This window comes from Eubalaena glacialis, chromosome 14, assembly GCF_028564815.1.
Source record: "Eubalaena glacialis isolate mEubGla1 chromosome 14, mEubGla1.1.hap2.+ XY, whole genome shotgun sequence".
In the NCBI taxonomy this organism is placed as follows: Eukaryota; Metazoa; Chordata; class Mammalia; order Artiodactyla; family Balaenidae; genus Eubalaena; species Eubalaena glacialis.
In genome coordinates, this window is record NC_083729.1 from 74,388,256 (window position 1) to 74,410,558 (window position 22,303).

General features: G+C 43.0%; 1 protein-coding gene and 1 non-coding gene across 2 annotated transcripts; one reads left to right on the forward strand and one right to left on the reverse strand.

Annotated features, from left to right (window-relative positions):
* Positions 1–332: 332 nt before the first annotated feature.
* Positions 333–1,901, reverse strand: LRRTM1 (leucine rich repeat transmembrane neuronal 1). The gene has a single exon (XM_061211403.1). It carries the CDS (start codon positions 1,899–1,901, stop codon positions 333–335), a length of 1,569 nt encoding a protein of 522 aa, XP_061067386.1.
* A 5,111-nt stretch (positions 1,902–7,012) lies between these two features.
* Positions 7,013–7,112, forward strand: LOC133074877 (small nucleolar RNA SNORA72). Its single transcript, XR_009697278.1, has one exon. It is a non-coding gene; the product is annotated as a small nucleolar RNA SNORA72 (small nucleolar RNA).
* Positions 7,113–22,303: the final 15,191 nt, after the last annotated feature.

The following is a 22,303-nucleotide window of genomic DNA, read 5'->3' on the forward strand; positions in this document are numbered from 1 at the left end:
AAAAAAAAAAAATCAATGATTGATTGGTACCTTTTTACACTCTCAGATTCCTGAATAGGGACAGATCTTCAAAGGGAGGAAGGAGTTCTCATATGAAATTTAAGATAGACTGTCCTGAAGGTTGTGGGGTGGGGTTTTGTTGTGTTTTATCTCGTTTTTGTTTTTAAGACACAATAAAGCTAAAATGTCAAGTCTCTGGGAGAGATCCCCTTACAGCTTCAGTCAAGGAGCATATCAGAGCACAGACAGGAGACCCCAGCCTGGTGCTCGCCGGCCCGCCCCGGCTGTCCAGGCATATTTGGTAGCGCACGGGTTGGGAGCCACTGGGACAATCACACCTCGCATTCCCTCGCGGGCTGCTGGTGGCAGGTACACGAGCCATACTCGTTGATGATGACCAGGGCTCCCTCGATGTGGTTCGGTTTGTAATCAACGTAGTACTCCTGAGCAGACATGGCAGCCATCTGATGCATGGTCTGTTTCTGCTTTTGCTTCCTGCGCTGCGTCACAAAGCACTGTCTGAGCTGCCTGAGACTGGCTGGGAAACACTTCCAAGAGACGTAGAGCACCAGGACCACGATGAGGAAGGAGAAGATGAGGGCCATGGTGCCGGTGACCACCTTGTGAATCTGCACGGCGTTCTCGGCGTGTTCGCCGCCGGGGAGGGCCACGGTAGCCAGCTCAGGCGTGCTGTCGGGCTGCCCCTCCCCGCCGTCAGCGAGAGTGGTGGCCGGGCCGGCGGAGGATCCCAGGTCGCTGCGGTTGGTGACGGCCGAGAGCAGGTGGCCGCTGGTGGGCTCGGCCCCCTCCTCGCACAGGTGGAAAGCGTACACGGCGTCCAGGACGTCCTCGCCCTGTGCGTACTCCGGGCTGGCGCACTGCAAGTTGCCATCGTAGCGCCCCTGGAAGTTGCTGAGCCACGAGGCCAGGGCGCACACGTTGCGCCCACAGTCCCAGAGGTTCCCGGCCAGGGTGACGCTCGTCAGCGACTTCCAGGAGTTGAGGATACGGGGCTCGATGTAGGTGAGACGGTTGGAGTCCAGCTGCAGGGACTGGAGGTGTGGCACGGTCTCGAACACATGGGGCTCCATGTACTCGATCTCGTTGCCCGACAGGTCCATTTTCTCCAGGTTCCATACCCAGTCCAGCGAGCTGACCACAATGGCCACCTTGTTCCTCCTCAGGCAGAGCGAGTGCAGGGAGATGAGGCGCGGGAAGTGGGCGAAGTTCACCTTGACCAAGTCGTTGTGCTCCAGGTGCAGCTCGGTGAGCTTGAACAAGCCGGCGAAAGAGTTGCGCGCCAGACTCTTGAGCTGATTGTATCCGATGTCGAGAAACTTGAGGCTGCGGCAGTCCTGGAAGATGCGCACGGGCACGAACTGGATGGCGTTGGCCCGCATGTGCAGCGTGGTGAGCTTCCGCAGCCCGTGGAAGAGATCGGGCGCGAGCGCCTGCAGCTTGTTGTACGAGAGGTCCACGCTGCGCAGGTTGGGCATGGGCCGGAAGGTGGTGTTGGCCAGTTGGGTGATCTGGTTGGAACTCAGTGTGAGTTCCTTAACTCGGCGCAGTTTCTGAAAGGCGTCCCCCTGCACCGAGCAGATGTGATTGTGATCCAGATAGAGCCACGTGAGCTGCATTAACCCCGTGAACTGGCCGGCGCGCAGCTCCGAGAGGCTGTTGTAGCGCAGGGACAAGCCCAGCAGGCCGGACAGGTTGTGGGGCGCCTCGGTGAGGTTGAGCGCCTCGCAGTACAGCAGCCGCCCCTCGCACCGGCACAGCTGCGGGCACCCGCTGGGGGCGGCGGGCAGCATCTGAAAGCAGGCCCCCAGCAAACACAAGACCACCCCCGAGGGCCTCCTCAGCAGCCAGTATAGACAGAGACCGAGCAGCAGGAAATCCATTAGCGAGAATCTTTCCAGAGAGGCTGGAGAATGTCCATTGGAAGCGCTCGGTCAGAAATCTACATCATATTTTATTCCGAGGGAGGGGGAACGGGGGAGGGGGAGAAAAGGGCAAAAATCAAATAAATACATTGAAATAAAGCAGGACCCCCCCCTCCCCAAAGCCACACGTTCACCTCTAAGCATGCAGAAAGCTGGGCAGCATAGAAAGTTCACAGCCACGTAAAGATCAAAGAGATGGTGATTTGGTCCATGTTAGATGCTGCAGCAAAGAAAAGGGAGGAAAAAAAAAAATCTTCGGGAAAGAATTTAATTAAAAAGTGTCTTACCCACCCTTTTCCAGAGAGTGACAACCTCCATTCAGCTGCTCCCTTTGTGTGCAGGCTAATTATATGCAGGGCGAGAGAAGACCCCTCTGTGTTTCCGAGGCAGCCCCGGTCCGCGGCCGGCGGATCTGGCAGGCGCACAATGTCTCACTTTGCTGCTCCGCTCGGGGCTGCAAGGGCGGCCGGCGAGGCGGGGAGGCGACTTCTAGGACCCGCAAGTTTCCCAACTGCGTGCGGGAGCCGGGGCTTCGCCTTCCTGCCGCTGTCCTTTCCCTCTGCAGTTCGGACTGTGACGTTGTGGGGAAAAAAAAAACTCCAAACTCGGGGCTCGCGACTCCCCAGGATTTGACAGTCTGGTTAATGTCCGTCATTGGAAAGGACCACTGACCGGCGCCACCTTTTGCTCCGCGGAGACCGCCTGCCATTCGCGCCCGGGGCGGCTGCGGAGAGCAGGCTCGCTCATGCTTTGCGGGCGGCGGGCGGCTCGGGCGGCGGCGCTGGGAGCGGGGAGCGGGGAGCGGGGAGCGGCGCCCAGCGCCCGGGCTCCTTCCCTCCGCCAGGCAGTGTGAGGCGCGAGCTTGCACCGGCACCTACTGCTCACTGAGTGTCGTAAGCGGCTCACGATTATGCGTCTTCCCGGAGCACCTCAGACATGGGCAGATTGAAAAGGGGTGGGCAGAAAACCAACATTCTCCCGAACCACTAAAGTAATATATGTTCTTTGATGAAATGGAAATAACTTTCAGCTTTTTGGTCCATATTTCCAAAAAGAAAAAAAAAAAAAAAAAAAAAGGAGGGGGGATGGAGGTTTGGAAAAGCATCATCAACGACAAGATATTTCCAAGTGGGAGACTGAAATATTCTGTTCCGCCCTCCCCTTCCCTTTGGGGAACGTTCCCCCCTCCCCCTTTAAAGCTGTCTACGTGTAAGAGATACGTAGGAATCTGTAGAGAAATCAACATTTGGTCCTTAGCTTTAGAAAAGCAACTTGAGAGAAGCTAGAGGAAAGCAATGATTGTGGGGACTTGGCTGAGATTTTTCTTTTTTCCCTTGCGGGCACTGGAGTTCTGCAGTCAGCCAGCCCCCCTGTTAGGTGGTGGATGGGGGAATGCTTTCCAAACTCAGCGGATTTGGAAAGCCACCCTGGTCCCGGCGGTAGGAGACCTAGAGTGGCAGAAACCTATGTCTGTGTACAGGGAGTTTCTCTTGCCCGAGATCCCGCCGGGGCTTCACCAGTCTCCATAGATGTCTGTGGGGTCCCGGGTGGATTAAAGAAAGATTCTAATGTCTGACACCGGGAGGGCTGACCCTGACGTGCTGCTCATGGTGATGACAGAACCCTGCAGTACACTCCGCTCCAGGAGAATGTGTGAGAGGATGAGAGGAGAAGGGGTAGTTTAAACCCTCGTGAAGCCTACCCCTTTCTATATATACACCCGTACTTAAGCTTTGAGACTGTTACTAAATTGTATCATGTGAGTATGAAGAGGTCTTGGCCTGATTATTTCCATTAACACTCATTTATGGATGGGCTCCTTAAGCTTCTTATGTTTAGCTCTGTCTTGTTCCAACTGGTCTGGAGAGGGTCTGCATTGCTGTTGTCAGGGACCTGTTGGTCATCTGTTAAAAAAAAAAAAAAAAAAAAAAAAAGACAGAGAAACCCTGCTGGAAGTGAGTGGATAAGCCTACCTTCTTCACAAATATGCCCAAGGAGGTAATAGGGAGAATGAAATGTGAATTTCCAGCTCCTCACTTCTAATTCCCATCATGTCTGACTCTTAGGAACTGAAAATAAGTGGACATTATCTATAGTTGTGCTCACATTGATAAGAATGAGGTGGATTACCAAAGCTCCAGGGTTGGACTGGCTTTGGACAAGTAACTAGGTTGCTCCTTACATTCAAGCCAAAGACACTAACCAGTGGAATTAAAGTCACCAAAGACTAGTGCTACTTTTCAGGAAAAGTTATATGAACAGGGGCATGAATCATTCCATTTTGTATTCCTCTGAGCTCTGCCCTGGTCATTCATCTCTGAGATGCATCCTTCAATTGGAAGGAAAACAAAGCTGAAATGTCCTAGACATCACATGCTGTCTTAGGAGCTAAAAGAGACATTAGAAAATCTGAATTTTGCACATGATGAAACTGAGGTACAGAGACATCGGGTGATTATCCGAGGTCTCACAGCTTGTTACTGGCACAGATAGGTTATTTTCTGTCTCGCACCAAAGTGGTGGTCTTCCTTTCCCATTCTTGATGGTCACCTCTCCATCACTCTTGCCTCCTGCCTGACTCTGGACTGGGCACTGGCACCTCCAGGGTGCTGCGAAACACTTTAACAGACAAACAATTTCACCTTCAAGTGTTTTCACCTCTTGCCAAGACAATTATTCCTCACAGCAAGCCGGTTGATTGAGCCATAAACTCTAAAAGGTTGGGGAGCTGGGGCAGACAGGGGTAAACATTGGCCAACCATTCAGCAAGTATTGTGAGTACAAGCCACCCAATCCCCATGGCTGCTAGGAAGAAAATTCTCCTAATGCAGGCAGCTTGCAAAGTGGTGCTAGAGCCTGCCAAATGGCAAGAAGAGGTCCCACTTTGGATGTCACTTGATTTGTAGAGCTGGTACAGGGAGGCAGAAAAGAGTTGAGTCTTGGCAAGAAGGAAGGAAAATAAAATTAAATTCACTGCATTTATATGTGAGTTTTCTTCTAAGTATGATACTCAAAACGTAGAAGATATGTCTAGGCTGTAATTAAAAAATACATATGTACATATATATATTGCTTTTCACATTATTATCCTGCAAATCATTTCATCTGGATGGTATCTTTAAATCTTTCCCACTTCTAATGTGGCAAGTTTGCATCTTTTCTACGGTTTTAAACCCCTTGGCAGAACCGTATACATTAACAGATTGAAATGAGCTTTATTGAAATTTAGCTATTCTAAGTCATCTAAGTTGCAGAATCCCAATTTATTATGTATTTAAAGCACACCAGCCCTGATTAAATCAATGCAAATTAGGTTAAATAAGAACAACATGAATCAAGTGTTTCAGCAAAGTTGAGTCGAGAAACGACAACTTTTGAGTCACCAAAGCAAGCTGATATAGCTGGTTTTCTTGAGTTTTAATTTCATGCCTCTTAGGGTCCAACACACTAAAAAGTAAAAAAAAGGAAAGAGCTCACATAAAGTTCTTTATTTCCTCATGTTTGATCTCTCATAACTCTTTACCTCTCTTGTGAGAACATCTAATGCATCAGGTTATAATGTGATGATTGTGTATATACATGAGCAATCTCTTTTTCTGGGCTAAGCACAGTTTTCTGTTGGTAATTGTCTTCTCCTTCAGCATTGGATGCTGATGAGAGATACTTTACACACTTAAAAACACCCTTGTTATTTTCCGTGTTTATATGGGGAAAGATATTTAGCATGTCTTGCTGAACTGCCATAGTAGTTGAGCAAGAAAGGCACCTCAAGCTATTAGGCCAACATGTGATTGGGGAGTGGGGTAAGAAAGGATAAGAATCTTGAAAATGTGGATTCAGCAAATGGGAAGGAACTCAGGGGTACATGAAGTATGGATCTGATTGCCAAAACACAATCTGGAACTAAGAGGAGGTGGAAGAGCAAGCTCGATGCAGCTGGAGAGTCCAGAAGTATAGTTTGGAGGATGGAGGGGTAATTTATTCTTCCTCTCCTAAACCTTATACTGATACATTAACCTTTGCATAATAAACCCTCCTTGTTTCTTCTTGGTACTTTATGTTGTGATGGGGTGGTAGGGGCTGGTCACATACAGTTTTTTTTTTTTTTGAAATGTTGTATCTCTCCCATTTCATCTCAACTGAAGGCCACCTCCAATTCGTTTATTTGACTCAAAATAGTTTGTGAACCTAGAGGTGCAAGTGACAAAAGTCTGAAATGAGCATGCATTCTGAGGATTGGCCTTCCAATAGTAGTCTTTGGCAGTGTTCAAGGAAAGAGAAATTCAAATGGTGATTTTAATGTTCTGTCATTGCTTGCTCCAGCCTGGACCTTGGTGTTTATGTGGTTGTTTTTACTTTTCAGTAGCAGTGAGCACTGGCTTTTCTTTAAAAGGAAACATTTAGATGTAGGGGAGGAGGGTGGGAGTCACAATTTCAAAAGGAGAGAATTAACTCTGTTGTTCCTGTGGGCACACAGCATATAACTAGCCTTTTGCAGAGCGCCTCTGAAGATGTATATGGGGCCAAAGGGTGAGGGCTGTAAGGTTTCTCTCAGGAGATCTACTTAGGAGGAACACATTAAAAAAGTCATTTTTCTTATCAAACTTTATCCTCCTCTTAAAACAAGGTAGTAATATGGATAGCACTAAGGCAATACCTAACATCTTGCATTGATATTAAGTCATGGGAGTAAACCAAAGAAATGCAGTGACTTAGTGCTTTCCTCCTGGAGCTTTAGGTAGGGAAGAGCAGTAGACACTAAGAGACTTAGCCGATAATAATTATATATGGCCCAGTGCTTGAGAGTAAATATCTCTAGAACATACAAATGCGAAGAGCTGACAGGTCAAATGGGACCAATGCTAAAAAGCTTCATTGAAGGAAGTAAAGTGTATGAAGTAGTTTAAGGACTCAAGGCTCACTGACTGGAGAGATGGGCATCGTGAAGGCATAACCTACGATGGGGAACTGATATGCATATATCATGATGAGTGGATTAATTCCCTAGTTCTCCGGGGGAAGAAGATATACAGGGACAAATGGAATCTGTGTTGGGAGGGGAAGGAAGTTGGTAAAGGGTTTCCAAACATTTGCTATATTAAGACCATGCATTGGTCCCCAGACCTAGTTCTTTCCCTAGGCCTGGTTTTATAAATACTGATGATAAACCAAGTCTGCTTTGTATGATGCATCGTATGTGGAAAGTGTGTGTGACTTTAGGTATGTGACCAAGCTTGAGAAATGACAGCACAGCTAGTGTAATAACTTTTGAAGATAACCATTGTTAATTTGATGATTACCATTTGCCATTAAATGAACTGTAAAATTTTTTTAAAAAGGGCTTCCAATGCTATACTGAAAATTTTAGTTTGCTGTATTCTTCTAGCCTCTAAGACTGAACACCTTAAGGTTACCTTTGACTTTTGTAATAAATACCTGGGTTAGCTCCTGAGGCCTGTTCTGCTGTCCTGGGCCCCTTTCTACAAGCTTCCTCTGCACTGCCATGTGCTCTGCTCATGCCATATTATACCTAACTGCTGTTTATACTCTCTCCATCTTTGCTTGCCTTCATTCTAGCCATCCTTCAAGGCTGATGATGTCAAATTTCCTCTATGACATTTTTTTTTCTTGCCCATGCCACACGGCATGTAGGATCCTAGTTCTCCGACCAGGGATCGAACCCACGCCCCCTGCAGTGGAAGCACAGGGTCTTAACCACTGGAGTGCCAGGGAAGTTCCCTTCTATGACTTCTTAATTGATTCCCATGTAAAGTGATCTCTCATTCTTCTGAACTATATTAGCAGCTTACCTTTACCAATACTGCTCCTGGTGGGGTTCACTTTATATGAGTGTAGCAGCCATTTCTAATTATAGTATTTTAGAACTGAATGGGACCTTAACATCTTGGAGATTAGGAATAAAAAGACTTCAACTGGGGTTCCTTGCTTTGCCATTTTCTCTCAGTTTAATCCTACACAGGTCACTCCATTATCAGTGAAATAGGACCAAGGATGGCTATCTTAAAAGATTCTTGGGGAAAATTCAATGATATCATGTATATTAGAATTTTGCAACTTGAAAGTGTAAGCATAGGACTAGCAGGCCTGGAGCATGTTAGAAAGGCAGAAGTTTAGGTGTCTTCCTAGACCCATTGAATCAAATCTGCATTTTACCGTCAGCTCCAGGTTAAAATTAAATTTTAAGAAGCATTCTATTGGAGCACTCACAAATTCTATCCTGAAAAAGTAACTCAAGTATCATTAATTTCCTAGTTTATAGTTCAGGAATTGAAGGGCCAGAAATGTTAAGTGATTGCCCAAGATGGGTGCTAGAATTTGGACAAAAACCTCACGTCTTCTGAATCTTGTTCTCTGTCCTATTAGATTTCAAACACATAGAATGCAAAGTCTGTGTCTATCTCAGTACTTAGCACTTCGTAGGGCTCTTAATAAAGTTTGGTTTTACTGTTGGTAAGGCAGTAGGTATAGAGAGCCCTTGTACATGCTAGCCTTAGGCAGTTCCTGGCTTATATTACACCTCAGTTTTCTTATCACTGTCAATCTGTATGTATTTCTCATGGATGTCTAAGTGTTACCTTTTTATTATAGAAAAATGAAAAATGGGGGAAAAAAACAAGAAAAAAAATTTTAAATGAAGATTGTCACCTAAAATTCAACCACCTGGAGATAAACTATTAAGTTTTGGGTACATATTCTTTTAGAATTTTACTATTTCACATATATCTATATTTTCTAAAAATACAATAACATTATACATATTACTTTGTAACTATTTTTTTTCATTGTTGATATAGTCCCATATCCAGAATACAAATTGATAGGATCATCTTCAATGGCTACAGACCATTCTATTTATTTTACCCATCTCCCTTTTTTACCAATTAAGTTGTTTCTGGTTTTTAGCTCTTATGAAATGACTGGGACGAACTTCCTCATACATATACTACTATAGACTGGATGTTTGTGCCCCCCAGAATTCATATATTGAAACCTAATCCCCAATGTGATGGTATTTGGAGGTGGGGCCTGCCAGAGGTTATTAGGTCACTAGAGTGGAGCCCTCATGAATGAGATTTGTGCTCTTACAAAAGAGACCCAGAGAGCTCTCAGGCCCTTTCTGTCATGTGAGGACACAGTGAGAATACGGATGTCCATGAACTAGGAGGCTCTCACCAGATACCAAATCTGTAGGTGCCTTGATATTGGACTTCCACGCCTGCAGAACTGTGAGAAAGAAATGTTTGTTGTTTAACCACCAAGTCTATGGTAGTTTGTTATAGCAGCCTGAACAGACTAGGACATATACCCTTGCACATTTAGGCAACTGTGTCTTCAAATTTTAATTCCAGAAGTAGTATTGGTATTCAAAGAGTGGGGAGTTTTAAAAGACTTTCAATACATAAGGCCAGATTATCCTCCTGAAAGGTTGTACATATTTCACCCTCAATATCTCTTTTGCTGCTTTCTTCTTCTCCTTGAGAAACTCCACTACACCACAGATAGAAACATCTTTTGGTTCCCTTTCCTTCATCTGGCTGGGGCACCGACTGAGATCCCTGTCGGAATCTGTTCTTGGTGCCTTGGAACCACCCTTCCTTCCCATTCCCATTTCCTCCCTCCTTCCTGAAGAGGCAGGTGGAGGCTTGGGCTTTGGGGTCTTCAGTGTTCCTTCTGGGAGCTCGCAAGCGTTTCATTGCCACATCTTATTAAGTGGCTGTCCAGCCAAATTATTTTCGCAAAGGTGTTAATGTCTGAAAATAGTTTAATGCCGTGTTACTTAAAATACTCTGTGGAGGTAAGAATGTTTAAATATATTTGTGAAATGCACTAGACTCTGTTCTTTGCTATTCACAATACACTATCTCAATCACGAGAAATCTTGTTTTTCATGGTTTCACCCACTTATTTGGGACATCTGTTAACATCAAACCAATGTGCCAAAACAGCTCAGGAAACATTTATTTAATTGTAAACCCATAGGTATATTTGACTTTAACTTGGCTCTCACCATACCAAGAAGTGATTCTCAGGTTTAGATCTCAAACACTGTAACAGGATGCTGGTGCAAGAATCAGTTTTCTGTCAGGCCCCAAGAATTTGTGGGGATAGCCAGACAACTACAGTTCTTCTGCTTGGTATTAGCAAGTCTCACCTCCTCATCCTAGCCACAAATAATGGAACCAATTTGATTCTGTAGTAAGTTCTGTCTCTGATACATCTTGACATTTAATTATCTTGTTTTCCAGATGTTGCTAATTTTGTCTTTGCAGGTAAAATGAAATTCCCTAAGGAAAGACTTGTTATTTTCCTGCTTTTAGGACCCTCTAATATCTACCTCTAAAGGTGTGGAAGACTATCATATATGAGAAACCATACACAAAGAGCATCGGAATTGCCACATTACAGTGATAAACACGCCCCCTTTCCTCTTAGTGCAGTCTGGCACAGTGCTGGCTTTGTAGAGATTCTTGTTGAATTGACTTTATTAACTGGTTTGAATTTTTGCCTAATCAATAGCCTGGGGAATCTGAGCTAAATATAAAAAGCCTTTATATTACATTGACATATAGGCACAAATTATTAACCCAGGAAGGTGCAAACTTTTGGAGTTGAAGTCACACACATTAATGCCATTTATATGTGGCTTCATTTCACAGATCTAGTTTGTGTAGGAAATCCCCCACCATCCATGAGCAGTGAGCCTTCTGTAGTAAATTAACCAGTTGGGTGCATTTATGTCTTTATTCAATCATCTCCCATTCTCTGGAACCACTTCTTAATCTCTCACAGGCACCTTGAGAATACCTTTTAATAATTTAGCATAAATATCTGTTGCTGTTCTTATTTGTTTTCGTTAGTTTAAGTCAAATGGAGGTTTAGCTGATGAGATAAAGTTAGATAAAATGTGGTGCCTGCCTTGGGTATTCTTAGATCTGGAGTGGAGGTGATGGGTAACAAAGCAGTATGATTCATGCTATGGCAGAGATGTAAGCAAGAACTGGGATTGGAGAGATTTCTCTAGCTAATTGAGCAAGGACAGTCAGAGGAGGTGAGAGAAAAGGAGGAGGGGTTGACCAGATAGACAGAGGATGGCCACTCCAGTCAGTAGGCAAAGTCTGTGAAAAAACTACAGGGGCTTCTGAGATGCTTATGGTGTCTGGAGCACAGGAATGAAAGAGAGGGGATTGAGGAGAGATGAGACTGGAGGGTTAGCTCAGAGCCAGATTGGAAAGACTTTCAACCTGGATTACGATTTCCAAAATGTGGGTACAAGGAATATAATCCTGATGATGGTCTTGAACACGAAGGGCAGGGAAAAGGATACTGAAAACAAGGAGAGCAGCTGGGAGCTTCCCCTATCTGCCCAAGTGAGATATTGTGTGAGGCTGACTATGTTAACATGAGAGATGGACAGGACAAGACAAATGCAAAAATAGTTTTGCAATGGGATTGACAATCTTTTAAATGGTACTTTTTCCAAGAAACAATTTAAGATGATTTCTATGAATGGATTGATTTAGGGTAGATGGGAGGAAAGGAAGAATAAGATGTGAAAGAAAACTCTAACATATAGAGCTAAGAGTAAGCAGTTAACCCTGGCGGTTCAGTGGTTAGGACTCCGAGCTCTCACTGCCGAGGGCCTGGGTTCAATCCCTGGTTGGGGAACTAAGATGCCAGAAGCTGTGAGGTGCAGCCAAATAAATAAATAAAAAATAAGAGTAAGCAGTTAAAGATGTGGACAGAGGTTACATCTGGATCTAAAGATCAGGGAATCCCTGGAACGTGCTTGGTAGTTATAGTGGTGGCAGTATATGCAAATCCTCAGCGAGAAAGATTAGAATACAGCTGATGTACAATCAGAGGCCTTTGCAGTATGGTAAGGTGCTGTGATGGGGGAAGCAGCTGGGTGATAGGGAGTATATGGCCTGTGCTATCTGCAAAGTACATGGTTTGATTAAAGGCTTTCAAATTCTAATTTTTAAGAATCCTATTCTATTCATAAGCAAGTGACACTGCAGGCATTATTCAGCTTGTGGAATACCAGTTTGGAAAGCTTCTTTTAACGTGATGATTCTCAACGTGGAAGAATAGAAGGGAGCAGAGGAGGTGGAGGTCACTTCAATAGGAGGCACAAAGTAAGGAACACTGCCCAAGTCCATAGTGAGCAGTTTTTAATATATAGTCATGGCCATGAGACTGTGAGTAATAGGTATTTCACATGGCTGTGAAAAAGAAAAAATATGGTGGAGATTGACAGGTTTTGAGAAGAGCCCAGATGGTCAAGGACCATCAACATTGGGAGAGGCTGCCCAACAGTGAGTAAACCCGCAAAGGAACAGTGCAACACCAGTGCCGTCTATCTAAGGACTCTGGGTCAAGGACTGGCTGATGTTGAGTCCTTCCCCCAGGAGGGTTTGCCATTGGCATCTCATATCAGTGTAAGATCATTCCTTTGTAACTGGGCCTAGCATTACCTTCTCAAACATGAAACAAGGTGAGGGCTGGAGAGCATGTCCTTCAGAATGTAATTCTGTATTTGCATCTTAGCAGAAGAATTGAGACACTGAATAACTTACTGCAAGGAACTTTTGAAATTTCTGACTCTGTGTTAGGCTAAAAAGTGTTCTGCCATTTACAAACTGTGTGACCTGGGCACGTGGCTTAACTTCTAAACAGGAGGATTCAACATAGTAAAATACAAGGTAAAAATAAATTTAATTATAATATAGAAAAATAGTTCAAATTCTATTGCAATAACTACTGATATCCATTTCTATTATATGAGACCAAAATTATACCACATAGAATGAAGACAAGAAGGAAAAAGAATCATAAGCACAAATGGTGTTATGCACCTCTGACTTTGCAAACTCTTATTGCTCCTTCTTAAGCATCAGTTCATATTTTAGAGGCTGCATGAAAAAAACAAAACAAAGCAAAAAAAACAAAAACCTTGGTGGTTAAAACAACAATCATTTTATTTAGCTCATGGTCCTGTGTGTTGGGTCAGATCTTCTGCATAAGCCAGCTTGACTGTGGTTAATTGGAGAATTAGCTGGAGACTGTATAACCTAGGATGGCTTCACTCAAAGGGATGGCGATTGGCAGGCTGTTGGCAGGGGGGGGACCTTGCTTCTCTTCCATGTGGCCTTTCATCCTCCAGAAGGCTAGCTCTGGTGCAACTGTGTGGTGATTGAAGGGTTCTAAGAGCAGCAAGAGAGAGCAAGTCTCAGTGCACAAGTACTTTTCAGGTCTCGTCTTCCAGCAGGTTGCTGTTGTCTGTTGGCCAAAGCTAGTCATGTGGTCATCCTGACTCAAGGAGAGGAGAAAGAGGCTTCATCTCTGCATGGGTGGGGAAGAATTTTTGGTCATTTTTGTAGGTTAAATAAAATAGTACTGGCTTAATGTTACTATAACTGCAAGTACAATACTAAATGCTCTAAAGTGATTTTTATTTCTCAAGCCACGTGACCCAAACAGCATCATCCTTAAACACAAGGACCAGCAGCACAACATCACCTAGCGCTTGTGAGAAATGCAGACTCTCAGACTCCACCCAAGATATACTTGAATTAGAATCTACATTTTTACAAGATTCCTAGGTGATTCATAAGCCCAGTGAGGTTTTAGAAGCACTGTATCTTTTCTCTATTCCTCATAATTCCCTTTCCTAGGTTGCTATGTTCTCCTGTTGAGTGATAGATCTTTGATTTTTAAAGGTGCCAGAACTGTTTCCTCTGTACAATTGAAACAGAACAAACACAGGCTTAAACAGTAAAACAGGTTGCTTCACAGCATGAGAGAGAGAGGGTATAACATTTTTCTGCTCAATTGTCCTTTGCCTATAAAAATAGAAATTTAAAATTAAAATAACAGTACATAAATATTAAAGAATATTATATTTAACTGGGAAGAACCATTTAGATGTTAGAACAATTTTTAAAGTAGAAACAGCTAGGCACATACTTATTTAAACTGAACTTTTATATTCCTAAGCAGTTGCTTAACTGGATCTTGGTTTTCTGAAGGTTGAAAGATTGATGCTCCAATCTTAAGACCACAAGTTAAATATCTCTAGAAAACGTACAGGTCCTTAGGTACTGTTAGGCCTTTATACAAGTAATAAGACCAATAGAACTTATTAAGCTTCTAGCATGTGCAAGTCACTGGTCTAAATCAAGCATTACTGTAGTTTGTTGGATTCCCTTCATTTGAGACCCCAGAAGTGAGGTGGGGGAGTAGGTAGGAAAGGCTAAGCTTTCGACAATACAAGTTTATTTCACCAGGCTGAGGACAGACATGGGCATAAAGGACCTAGAGCTTTTCTCAACTTTTGATTTTGTTTTAAGTGAAGGAGCTTGGTTACAATGACCAACACTCTCCTTCAGTTTGCCTTTCACCTCAAGGCTGAACAGAAAAAGAGAGAGAGAGAGAGAGAGAGAGAAATTTTCCATTAAAGCCTACTGCTGTCATTCTGTATGAAGTCTGCTTTGGGTATTTGCTCTTTTCAGAAGAGGATTACTTATTGTTTGAAGCTATAACTAATACTATTTTCAATGTATATGCTTTGGGGTCCTGTTCTTGTCAATCAATCAGCCCACCAGTTAGGAGTTAACAAATATCTGTTGAGCACTTAACATATGCAGGCATATTCTAGTCTCTGAATAAGGCTGAGTAACTTTGTAAGCAAACAGACATATAAGGTAATTTTTAGATACTGAATAGCTAGGGAAAGTTAAAATAGAGCCATGTGGAAGAGAGAAATTGAGGGAAGGGGCCTACTTTATCTAAGGTTAGGCAATGCTTCCTTGAAGAGGTGACATTTGAGTTGAAACCTGAATAATGAGTAGGAGGCAGCCAGTTAAAGCTCCAGGAGATGTGAACTCCAAGGAGAGGGAATAGCAAGAGCCAAGGCCCTAAGGCCAAAACAAGCCTATGTTCATGAACTTGTGAAATAGCTAGCATGCTGGATCCTGTGTGATGGGATTGGAGACACAAGAGGAATGTTGAACACAAGATAACCTCCTTAAAGGGTCGATGTACCCTTTGACAAATCTTCACTTCATAAATGTTCACCAGTTCCTCATCAGCTCCACCAAACCTTATAGAGTGATATCTTTGGCTGTAAAGTAAAGCACATTAATATATTAAGTCCATTTATTCCTAAAAGTTCTATGAGATTCTACCACTTTCCCAATATATATGTGGAAATCAAGGCATCTAAAACCTAAGCCATTTACTTAACACAGCTGGTATTGGTGATAAGAGATTTGTCTGCATTCCCTAGATCCAAGTATGGGGCACCTAAGAAGGCTGCATACCAATCAGTCTTTTGGCTGTGTAAAAGCCAAAGAATTCTTCTACAGTCTTCCTTCCCCCTGGGGTTCATCCAGAGGAGACCCAGCAAAAGAGAAGATGGGGCAATTTAAATTTGCCTCCTGGATTCCCACTCCTCTTGGCACCCTCCAACCATCTGTTGCTATTTGTGTAGAAAAAGAACGGAACAGAATACCAATGACCACACACATTCAGAAATCTCATTTTGTATGTGGGAGTCTGGATTCATTAACAAGTTTCTCAAACTCTCCCTGCACTTACAACACCAGTCTAAACATAATCCAGTAAAGTCATGAGAATAGGTGACGATCAGCTGTGTGATACTGATATGGAGTGTCTAAATTCATCATGTGCTACTTCCTAGTAAGTGTCTTCTACTGCAAGTAAGTTGTTTTTTCAACATCCTTTAAGTAAATAATGCTCGTTTCAATACTGTATAGCTTCTACACTGTCCTTCTTATTCTAACCCCTACTATATCCCACTTCCTTTATGAGGGCTTCCTTTCTCCAGACTATCCATCCACAAATCCATATAGCCGCCCATCCATTCAACTACCATGTCATGGGTACTTACTCTGTTTCATTAACTGCGGCAAGTACTAGGATGTATAAGACATTTTGGATAGTACTCCATTCTTTGAAGATTTCATTCATTAGTGGGGAATCACAGTCCTAGAAGTCCATATTAATCCCTACTTTCTTTGAATTATGACTCATCTATAAACTAAATGCTCTGCTACATGCTGTCTAAAATTGCTCTCTAGTTGTTTCTAAGCCCCTTTCCCTATTTTTTCCCCACATTTCCTAGGTTGAAATTTCTCAAGAGCAAAATCTAGATTATATTTCTGGTATAGTGGTGTGTCCTGATCATAGAGTTGGAATATCCAGGTTTAAATTCTGGTTTTGCCACTTATTAGCTCTGTGGTTTTAGGGTACATTTCTTCTGTATATAGAGAATGGAAGTTGGTTGGGAGGATTTCTAAGCTCCCTTTCAGCTCTGACCTTCATGAATCAGTAAATTCTAAAGTACATAACAAGGGCTGGAAAGTGAAGGTGACACTCAGTATAAAGGTGTTGCTAGCTTATTTCAGAGGCTTCTAGCTCTAGCCTATTTATGTGGCGGGTGGTCTTCTAACTGTAATGCAGCTTTGCCCCCCACTTATAGACTGAAACAGGGTAAATACAAAAACAATCAAAAAATCATATTGGATCCTTCTCTTGAAGCCAGGCTTTTAGACAGGGTCTTCAGCTAGGCAGGGATTCCTTCCCAGTCCTTAGAGCAAAACAGACAGGAGATATACCTGTTTCTACCTTTATTGGGTTGCTGCATCTTACGCTAGACAGTCAACATTAGAGGTATCAGAATGGTACCACTAATGTTGATGGATGTTTGTTGAACAATTCATAACTGGTAATTAAAGGAAGGTAGGATGTTAGGGGTTCAGTGCTATGCTTTGGGAGCTGCTGTCAAAGGGAGAATCCCATCCTTCACCAAACCCTATTACAGACACGAGCCTGGTCTGGTTGTAGCCCTCTCTACTCAAACAGTTGCCTTGAGTTCCTTTGACCATATGCATAGGTTAACTATGTTCAGATAGTAATAACCCTGTATGGGTAATTACTTACTTTAAAGATAGGTAATTCTCTGAAAGAATTTAATTTCATCTACCTGATTTCAATATAATTGGTGTTTGAAGGATGCCTACAAATTTGAAATGTTTTTAATGGAATTCAACCACTTCCTTTCAGTGCAATTGCCTAACAAGGGCTGATGGATACCCACCATTTTATTATTGTTGTTTTTGTTTCAAACAACTAAATAGTTGTTTCACAAAATGAAACAGGCATATTGCCAAACTTGCCACATCCCTTTGAGCCCAAAGTTTGTTTCATTACATAATATGGTGAATAGTACATCTCTCCTATAGCTGTTATGAACATTGCAAAGGCTTCCGAAATCTTTTTGAGATCCAAGTGTACCGCTCAGGATATTATTCAACCAATGTGGAAAGCAAAGTACTGTTTACTTTGATGGTTTTGCTCTTTCAGAAACCCTGAGAGCTGAAAAAGGAAAGCAATACTGTGTGACTTTGGTGATGTGGATGTAGTAAGGCTGTATCTGGGTCTCCAGTTCCCGGATTCTGTCTACTCTGTTTCCATTGCCAGCTAGAACATCATTCCAGCTGTCATAAGCATTCTTGATTTCTAAAGTAAACTACATGGCATTTACCACCCACCTAACTGCAGTGGTGTCAGGAGGGTTAAAATGAAACATATTTAAAAGCCTTCCAGAAATTTTTGATGTTCTGTATAAAGAAAATAACAACTCATGAACTGGGTCTCTTCTGCAGCAGGGAGAGCATCTCTTCCTGTATCCTGCTGGTAAGAAATGAGGCAATGTTTTCCACCCAACTGTTCAGGAACAGATAAGGGAAGAATTGCATGTTAAAGTAATAATCAGAATGTCGGGGAACAATTTTGCTTTGATTCTGAGATTTACCTACTGTCTTAATCTTGGGAATTATATTTCATCCATTTAATAATTTTAAACAACTCAAGGATAAATGTATATGTTAACTGTCAGGACCTAAGTTTCTTCATCTATAAAATGGGATTAATGTTCTTGCTTTATATAACAACTTTAAAGAAATAAACTTGCTGATACATATACTGTTAGTTTTAAAGTTGCATTCTACACCTGGGAGGTAGAATGCAACTTTAAAACTTTTTCATTATTATTGTCATTTTTCTAGCATTTAGCATTGCCATTCGCTTCTTTGGCCAACAGGCCATTTCCCAACAAAATGGGGGATGTCGATGGGAAGAAAGCTTTAGTGTTCTAAAGTTTACTAGCTGTTTTTCTCCCTGGGCTCCAGCAGACCTAGTACATGCCTCTAGGACTGAACTATGATTTACCTTCTGTGAATTGTGATACAGTCAGCTGCTTGCCTCACACAGTGGTTAAGTAAGGAACAGGCAGAATATTTGAAATCACCGCCAGATAATTGCCATGTGGAGGTATAGTCTTTACTTATTTTCATTCTTCTTATTATTTTATTCCTTATCAAGTATGGTATGAAGAGAGGCGACTAAAAAATTACTTCATTAGACTTAGACTTAATTATTAATATTAGACTTAATAATTATTAATGTCTTGCCACTATTTCATTATCATTTGTGAGTATTTTAAAGTAAATCATGCATCTCATAACATTTTACTACTAAACATTTTTAGTATATATCTCAAAAAAAGAACATTTTTATAACCATAATACCATTATCACACTTTAGCAAATAGATGATAATTCCTTAATATTACTAATACACAGTCCATATTCAGATACCTCCCATTATCCCTCAATTTTTTTTTTTTGAAGTATATTTGTTTGAATCAGGATACAAACCACATCTCCACATTTCATTCCGCTAGGGAGGTGATGTCTCTGAAGGGGCAGAGGAGGAAGATAACCATAGGAATTCCTCTAAGCAGCTGAGTCCATCAGAGTGTTCCAACATTAATATTCATTCATTCATTCATTCAAGTATTTTTTTTAAAATGTGCTAGCCACTGTAGCAGATATAAAGATAAATTTGGCATGGTAGTTTCTTTGACATGCTCATATATAAAAATGAATAAAAGAATCAATATAAGAAAAGTCCATAACTGACTTAACATGGAAGAACTCAAAACCTACCAAGTAAATATTTACCATGGTTAGAGTAGAATGGAAAGGCCTCTTGGACAAACAAGAAAGTGTGACTTGAATTGAGAGGGTTTGGTGATTCCACGTGGTGGGGGAGTGGGGGAGATGGCACAAGGGAAAACATATTATGATGGTTCTCCAGGCATGACTGGAAGTGAGGAGGTCCTGGACCAAGTCTGACTGGTGGGAACAGAAATACTCCCAGGGGAGTATTAATTGGACAAAGTACAGATGCTGGGGAAAGTGCATGTAGAGATGAAGTGAAAGAAGTGTGTTAGAATCAACCAGTGATTTCTCTTGAATGTGTTTGTTTATTGAACAGCATATTTTAAAATAATTTGTGGTATATAATGAATTCATAAAATTTATGCAAATGAACCACAACCAAGGATAACTACTATATCTTTTTTTTAAAGTATATGATAGCGGGCTTTAAAAAGCCTGTCTTTTCTAAAATTTAAAAGGCTGCATAAATCCTGTTAATTGTGGCAAGGTTTACTGTTTATAAATATATGTATACATGCATTCGTAGGCTCTGATGGATGATGAAATGCTAAATCACCAGTGGTGGGTAATATTAATGTAAGTTTCATGTTTACTATGACTGTATTTAATCAATACCTTATTTCTGCTAACACGTTTTGTAGGCTGGCTCTGACATGGTAGATAACATATACTCTAGGAAAAGCTATAGCCCTTCTGAAGGTGCTCTGCATTTTCTAGTTCACTTTTTTGAAAGGTGTAACAGGTTTCAGAAAAGAGTGGATATTCCTCTTGGAAGCAACAGCAGAACCAATCACAATTTCATATGTGGTTGTGTTTTTTAAAGATGATATTTGAGACATTCCTGGTATGTGTAGAATTTCACAGAACCACTTTATCAGGACATTTAGCTCATTTTCTTTTTCTTTTTCTTTTTCTGGAGAGCAAATTAATTATCATCTGATAAGCATGCTTCATTCTCTTCTTTCTTAGTAGAAAGACTTAAAAAAAAAAAAAAATATTAGTTGGAACCACTGAATCAAACTCAGTATAGGTCACTGTCAGGAAAATGCCCAGTGACTAAAACTAAGTATTTCAGTGGCTTTCCTAAGCCCCTCGTTTTCTGCGATGTGAAAACAGACCCATGAATGGATACGTGTGTTCTGGAACTGGAGGGATATTGTGCCTTCCGCCGCTCAAACTGCACGTAGCCACTTCTCTGAAAGCCAGTGAACCTATTTACCATTGTCATAGTAACACATAATCCGGGCCCACGTCGCCTGCATCCCGAGAGGCAATTGTACCCTTGCCTGGGCGGCAGTGCTCCCCGCATGGCTCTGCCGCCCCCGGGCTCCCGCGGCTCCGGGCGGCGCGAGCGGAGGGGGTGGCGGCCCCACGCGCCCGCCAGGTCCCAGCGCAACCACGCTTCCCCCGCCGCATCCTTGCCGCTGCGCGCGTTACCATGACGATCGGAAATGCGTGTCAGGCTAGACGGCTGCCATTGCCACCTGGTCGTTTTCCAAGACCAAGTCACTTTTGCTAGCTCCTCCACGTGTGGGAGAGATTCTCTCACAAATCGGCGACAATCGGGGGCCAAACTCCACAACCACCCTGGGCCCCCTGGCAACCCCAGAGCTGGCTGGCCGGCCAGAGCTGCTTCCCCGCCCCCCGGGCACGGGCAGAGGAGAACTCCGCTTCCCAAGTAGTTCCCTTCGTGGTCCGCCACCACGTGCTGTTCCAAACGCCACTGAAGGGCATGTCATGTGGGAGCAGAAGTTGGGTACCACTTCTACCGGGAGGAGAACTATGGTTCTTGTAGATGAGCCGTGTGCTCGGAGACAAGTGGGTGCCCTGTGGCAGCGCCACAGCTGCCACCTCCAGGCTCAGTGCAGGCACCAGCCCAGGCACCAGCCCCGCTACTGCCCTCCAGTCACATCTTTCCTCTCTTCTCCTTAGCATGTTCCCAAATCTACCTGCACATCAGCATCACCTGTGGAGAGCTTTGGGGTTTGACTTTTGTTAGATTCCGGGGCTACAGTTCAACTCCACCCCCAGCTTCTGAAATAATAGATCTGGGATAGGGCCTGGAAATCGGTATTTTGAGGCTGATTCCCTCGGGTTAATTCTGATAATCATGAAAATTTGGGAATAATTGTCTAGATCTTTTCTCCTTTTTCCTCTTCATTTCTAGCTTTTCCTCTTATTTCTCTTTCCTTCTGGCTTGCCTGCTGTCCCTCAAATTCACCTCTCTTCTCTACCCACGCTTCTCTCTCTCTGTCTCTCTCTCTGTCTCTCCCCCACCCCTCCCTCCCACGTTTCTCTTTCTCCCTCCCCCAACTACCCCCTCTCTCCCAACCATGCGCCAGGCACTGTCCTCCGTGCTTGGGAGGTTATGGTCTCTGCCTCCAAATAGCACTGGTGGTCTCTCATCTGTGACCTCTCTCTTGCAGTGCTCCATACCTGCCAGCTCCTTTCTTTTCTTTCTTTCCTCTGTCCCTTCCTCCCTCCCTCCCCTCCTTCTTTCCTTCCTTCCTTCTTTTCTTCTTTCTTTTTCTCTTCTATTAGTGAATCCATATGTACTTCTTAGCACCCCCAGTATCACATAGGATTTTAAAAATGCTGGCATCTACCTGGGTTTCCAAGACACATGTTCCTCCCATCATAGCCTAGAGGACCTCTTTAGACCACGAGGGGCCAGGTAGAAGGAGGACGATGACCCCTCCCCTATTTTTTCTAATTACAAGGGATTTGCCTTTTCTGTAGCTCAGGGTAAAAAATAAATCAGGTTACTCTCAGCTAACATTAGAAGCATTCTAGTTTTTATAATGTTTAACAATCTCTTTATTATACTTGCTTCCCTTAAAGCTGCAGTTAAAGATGGCTGTCCAGTCAAAAGAAAAACATATAAATATGGGCCATGTATTAAAAGAGAAAATATGGAATAACCTCTCTGAATTAATCCTCCCTGTTATTCAGGCTGCTGTTTTACACAGAGATACTTTTTAAAGCGTGATCACCATGAATTGTTACAGATATACCTGTTCCAAAGTTTCAGTTATAGCTGTGTGACACGTGAGTACAAAGACCCCGTGAGAACCTCTCTTCAAAGTAAGAGGATTTGCTTTGCTCTGGGAGGAGTCGACAAAAGATGCTCCCTTCATTCCTAACAGGCTGCTCGGAGCAGTGTGAGACATTGTCACACATCAGGGCTGCGAGTCATAGGCTGTGTCTGAGGGCAGCTGCCTCCACGCTGAGCTCATTTCTTCAGCCTTCCTGTGGATTTGAGTTTGAGGGCTGCAATCATCCTGACCTCTG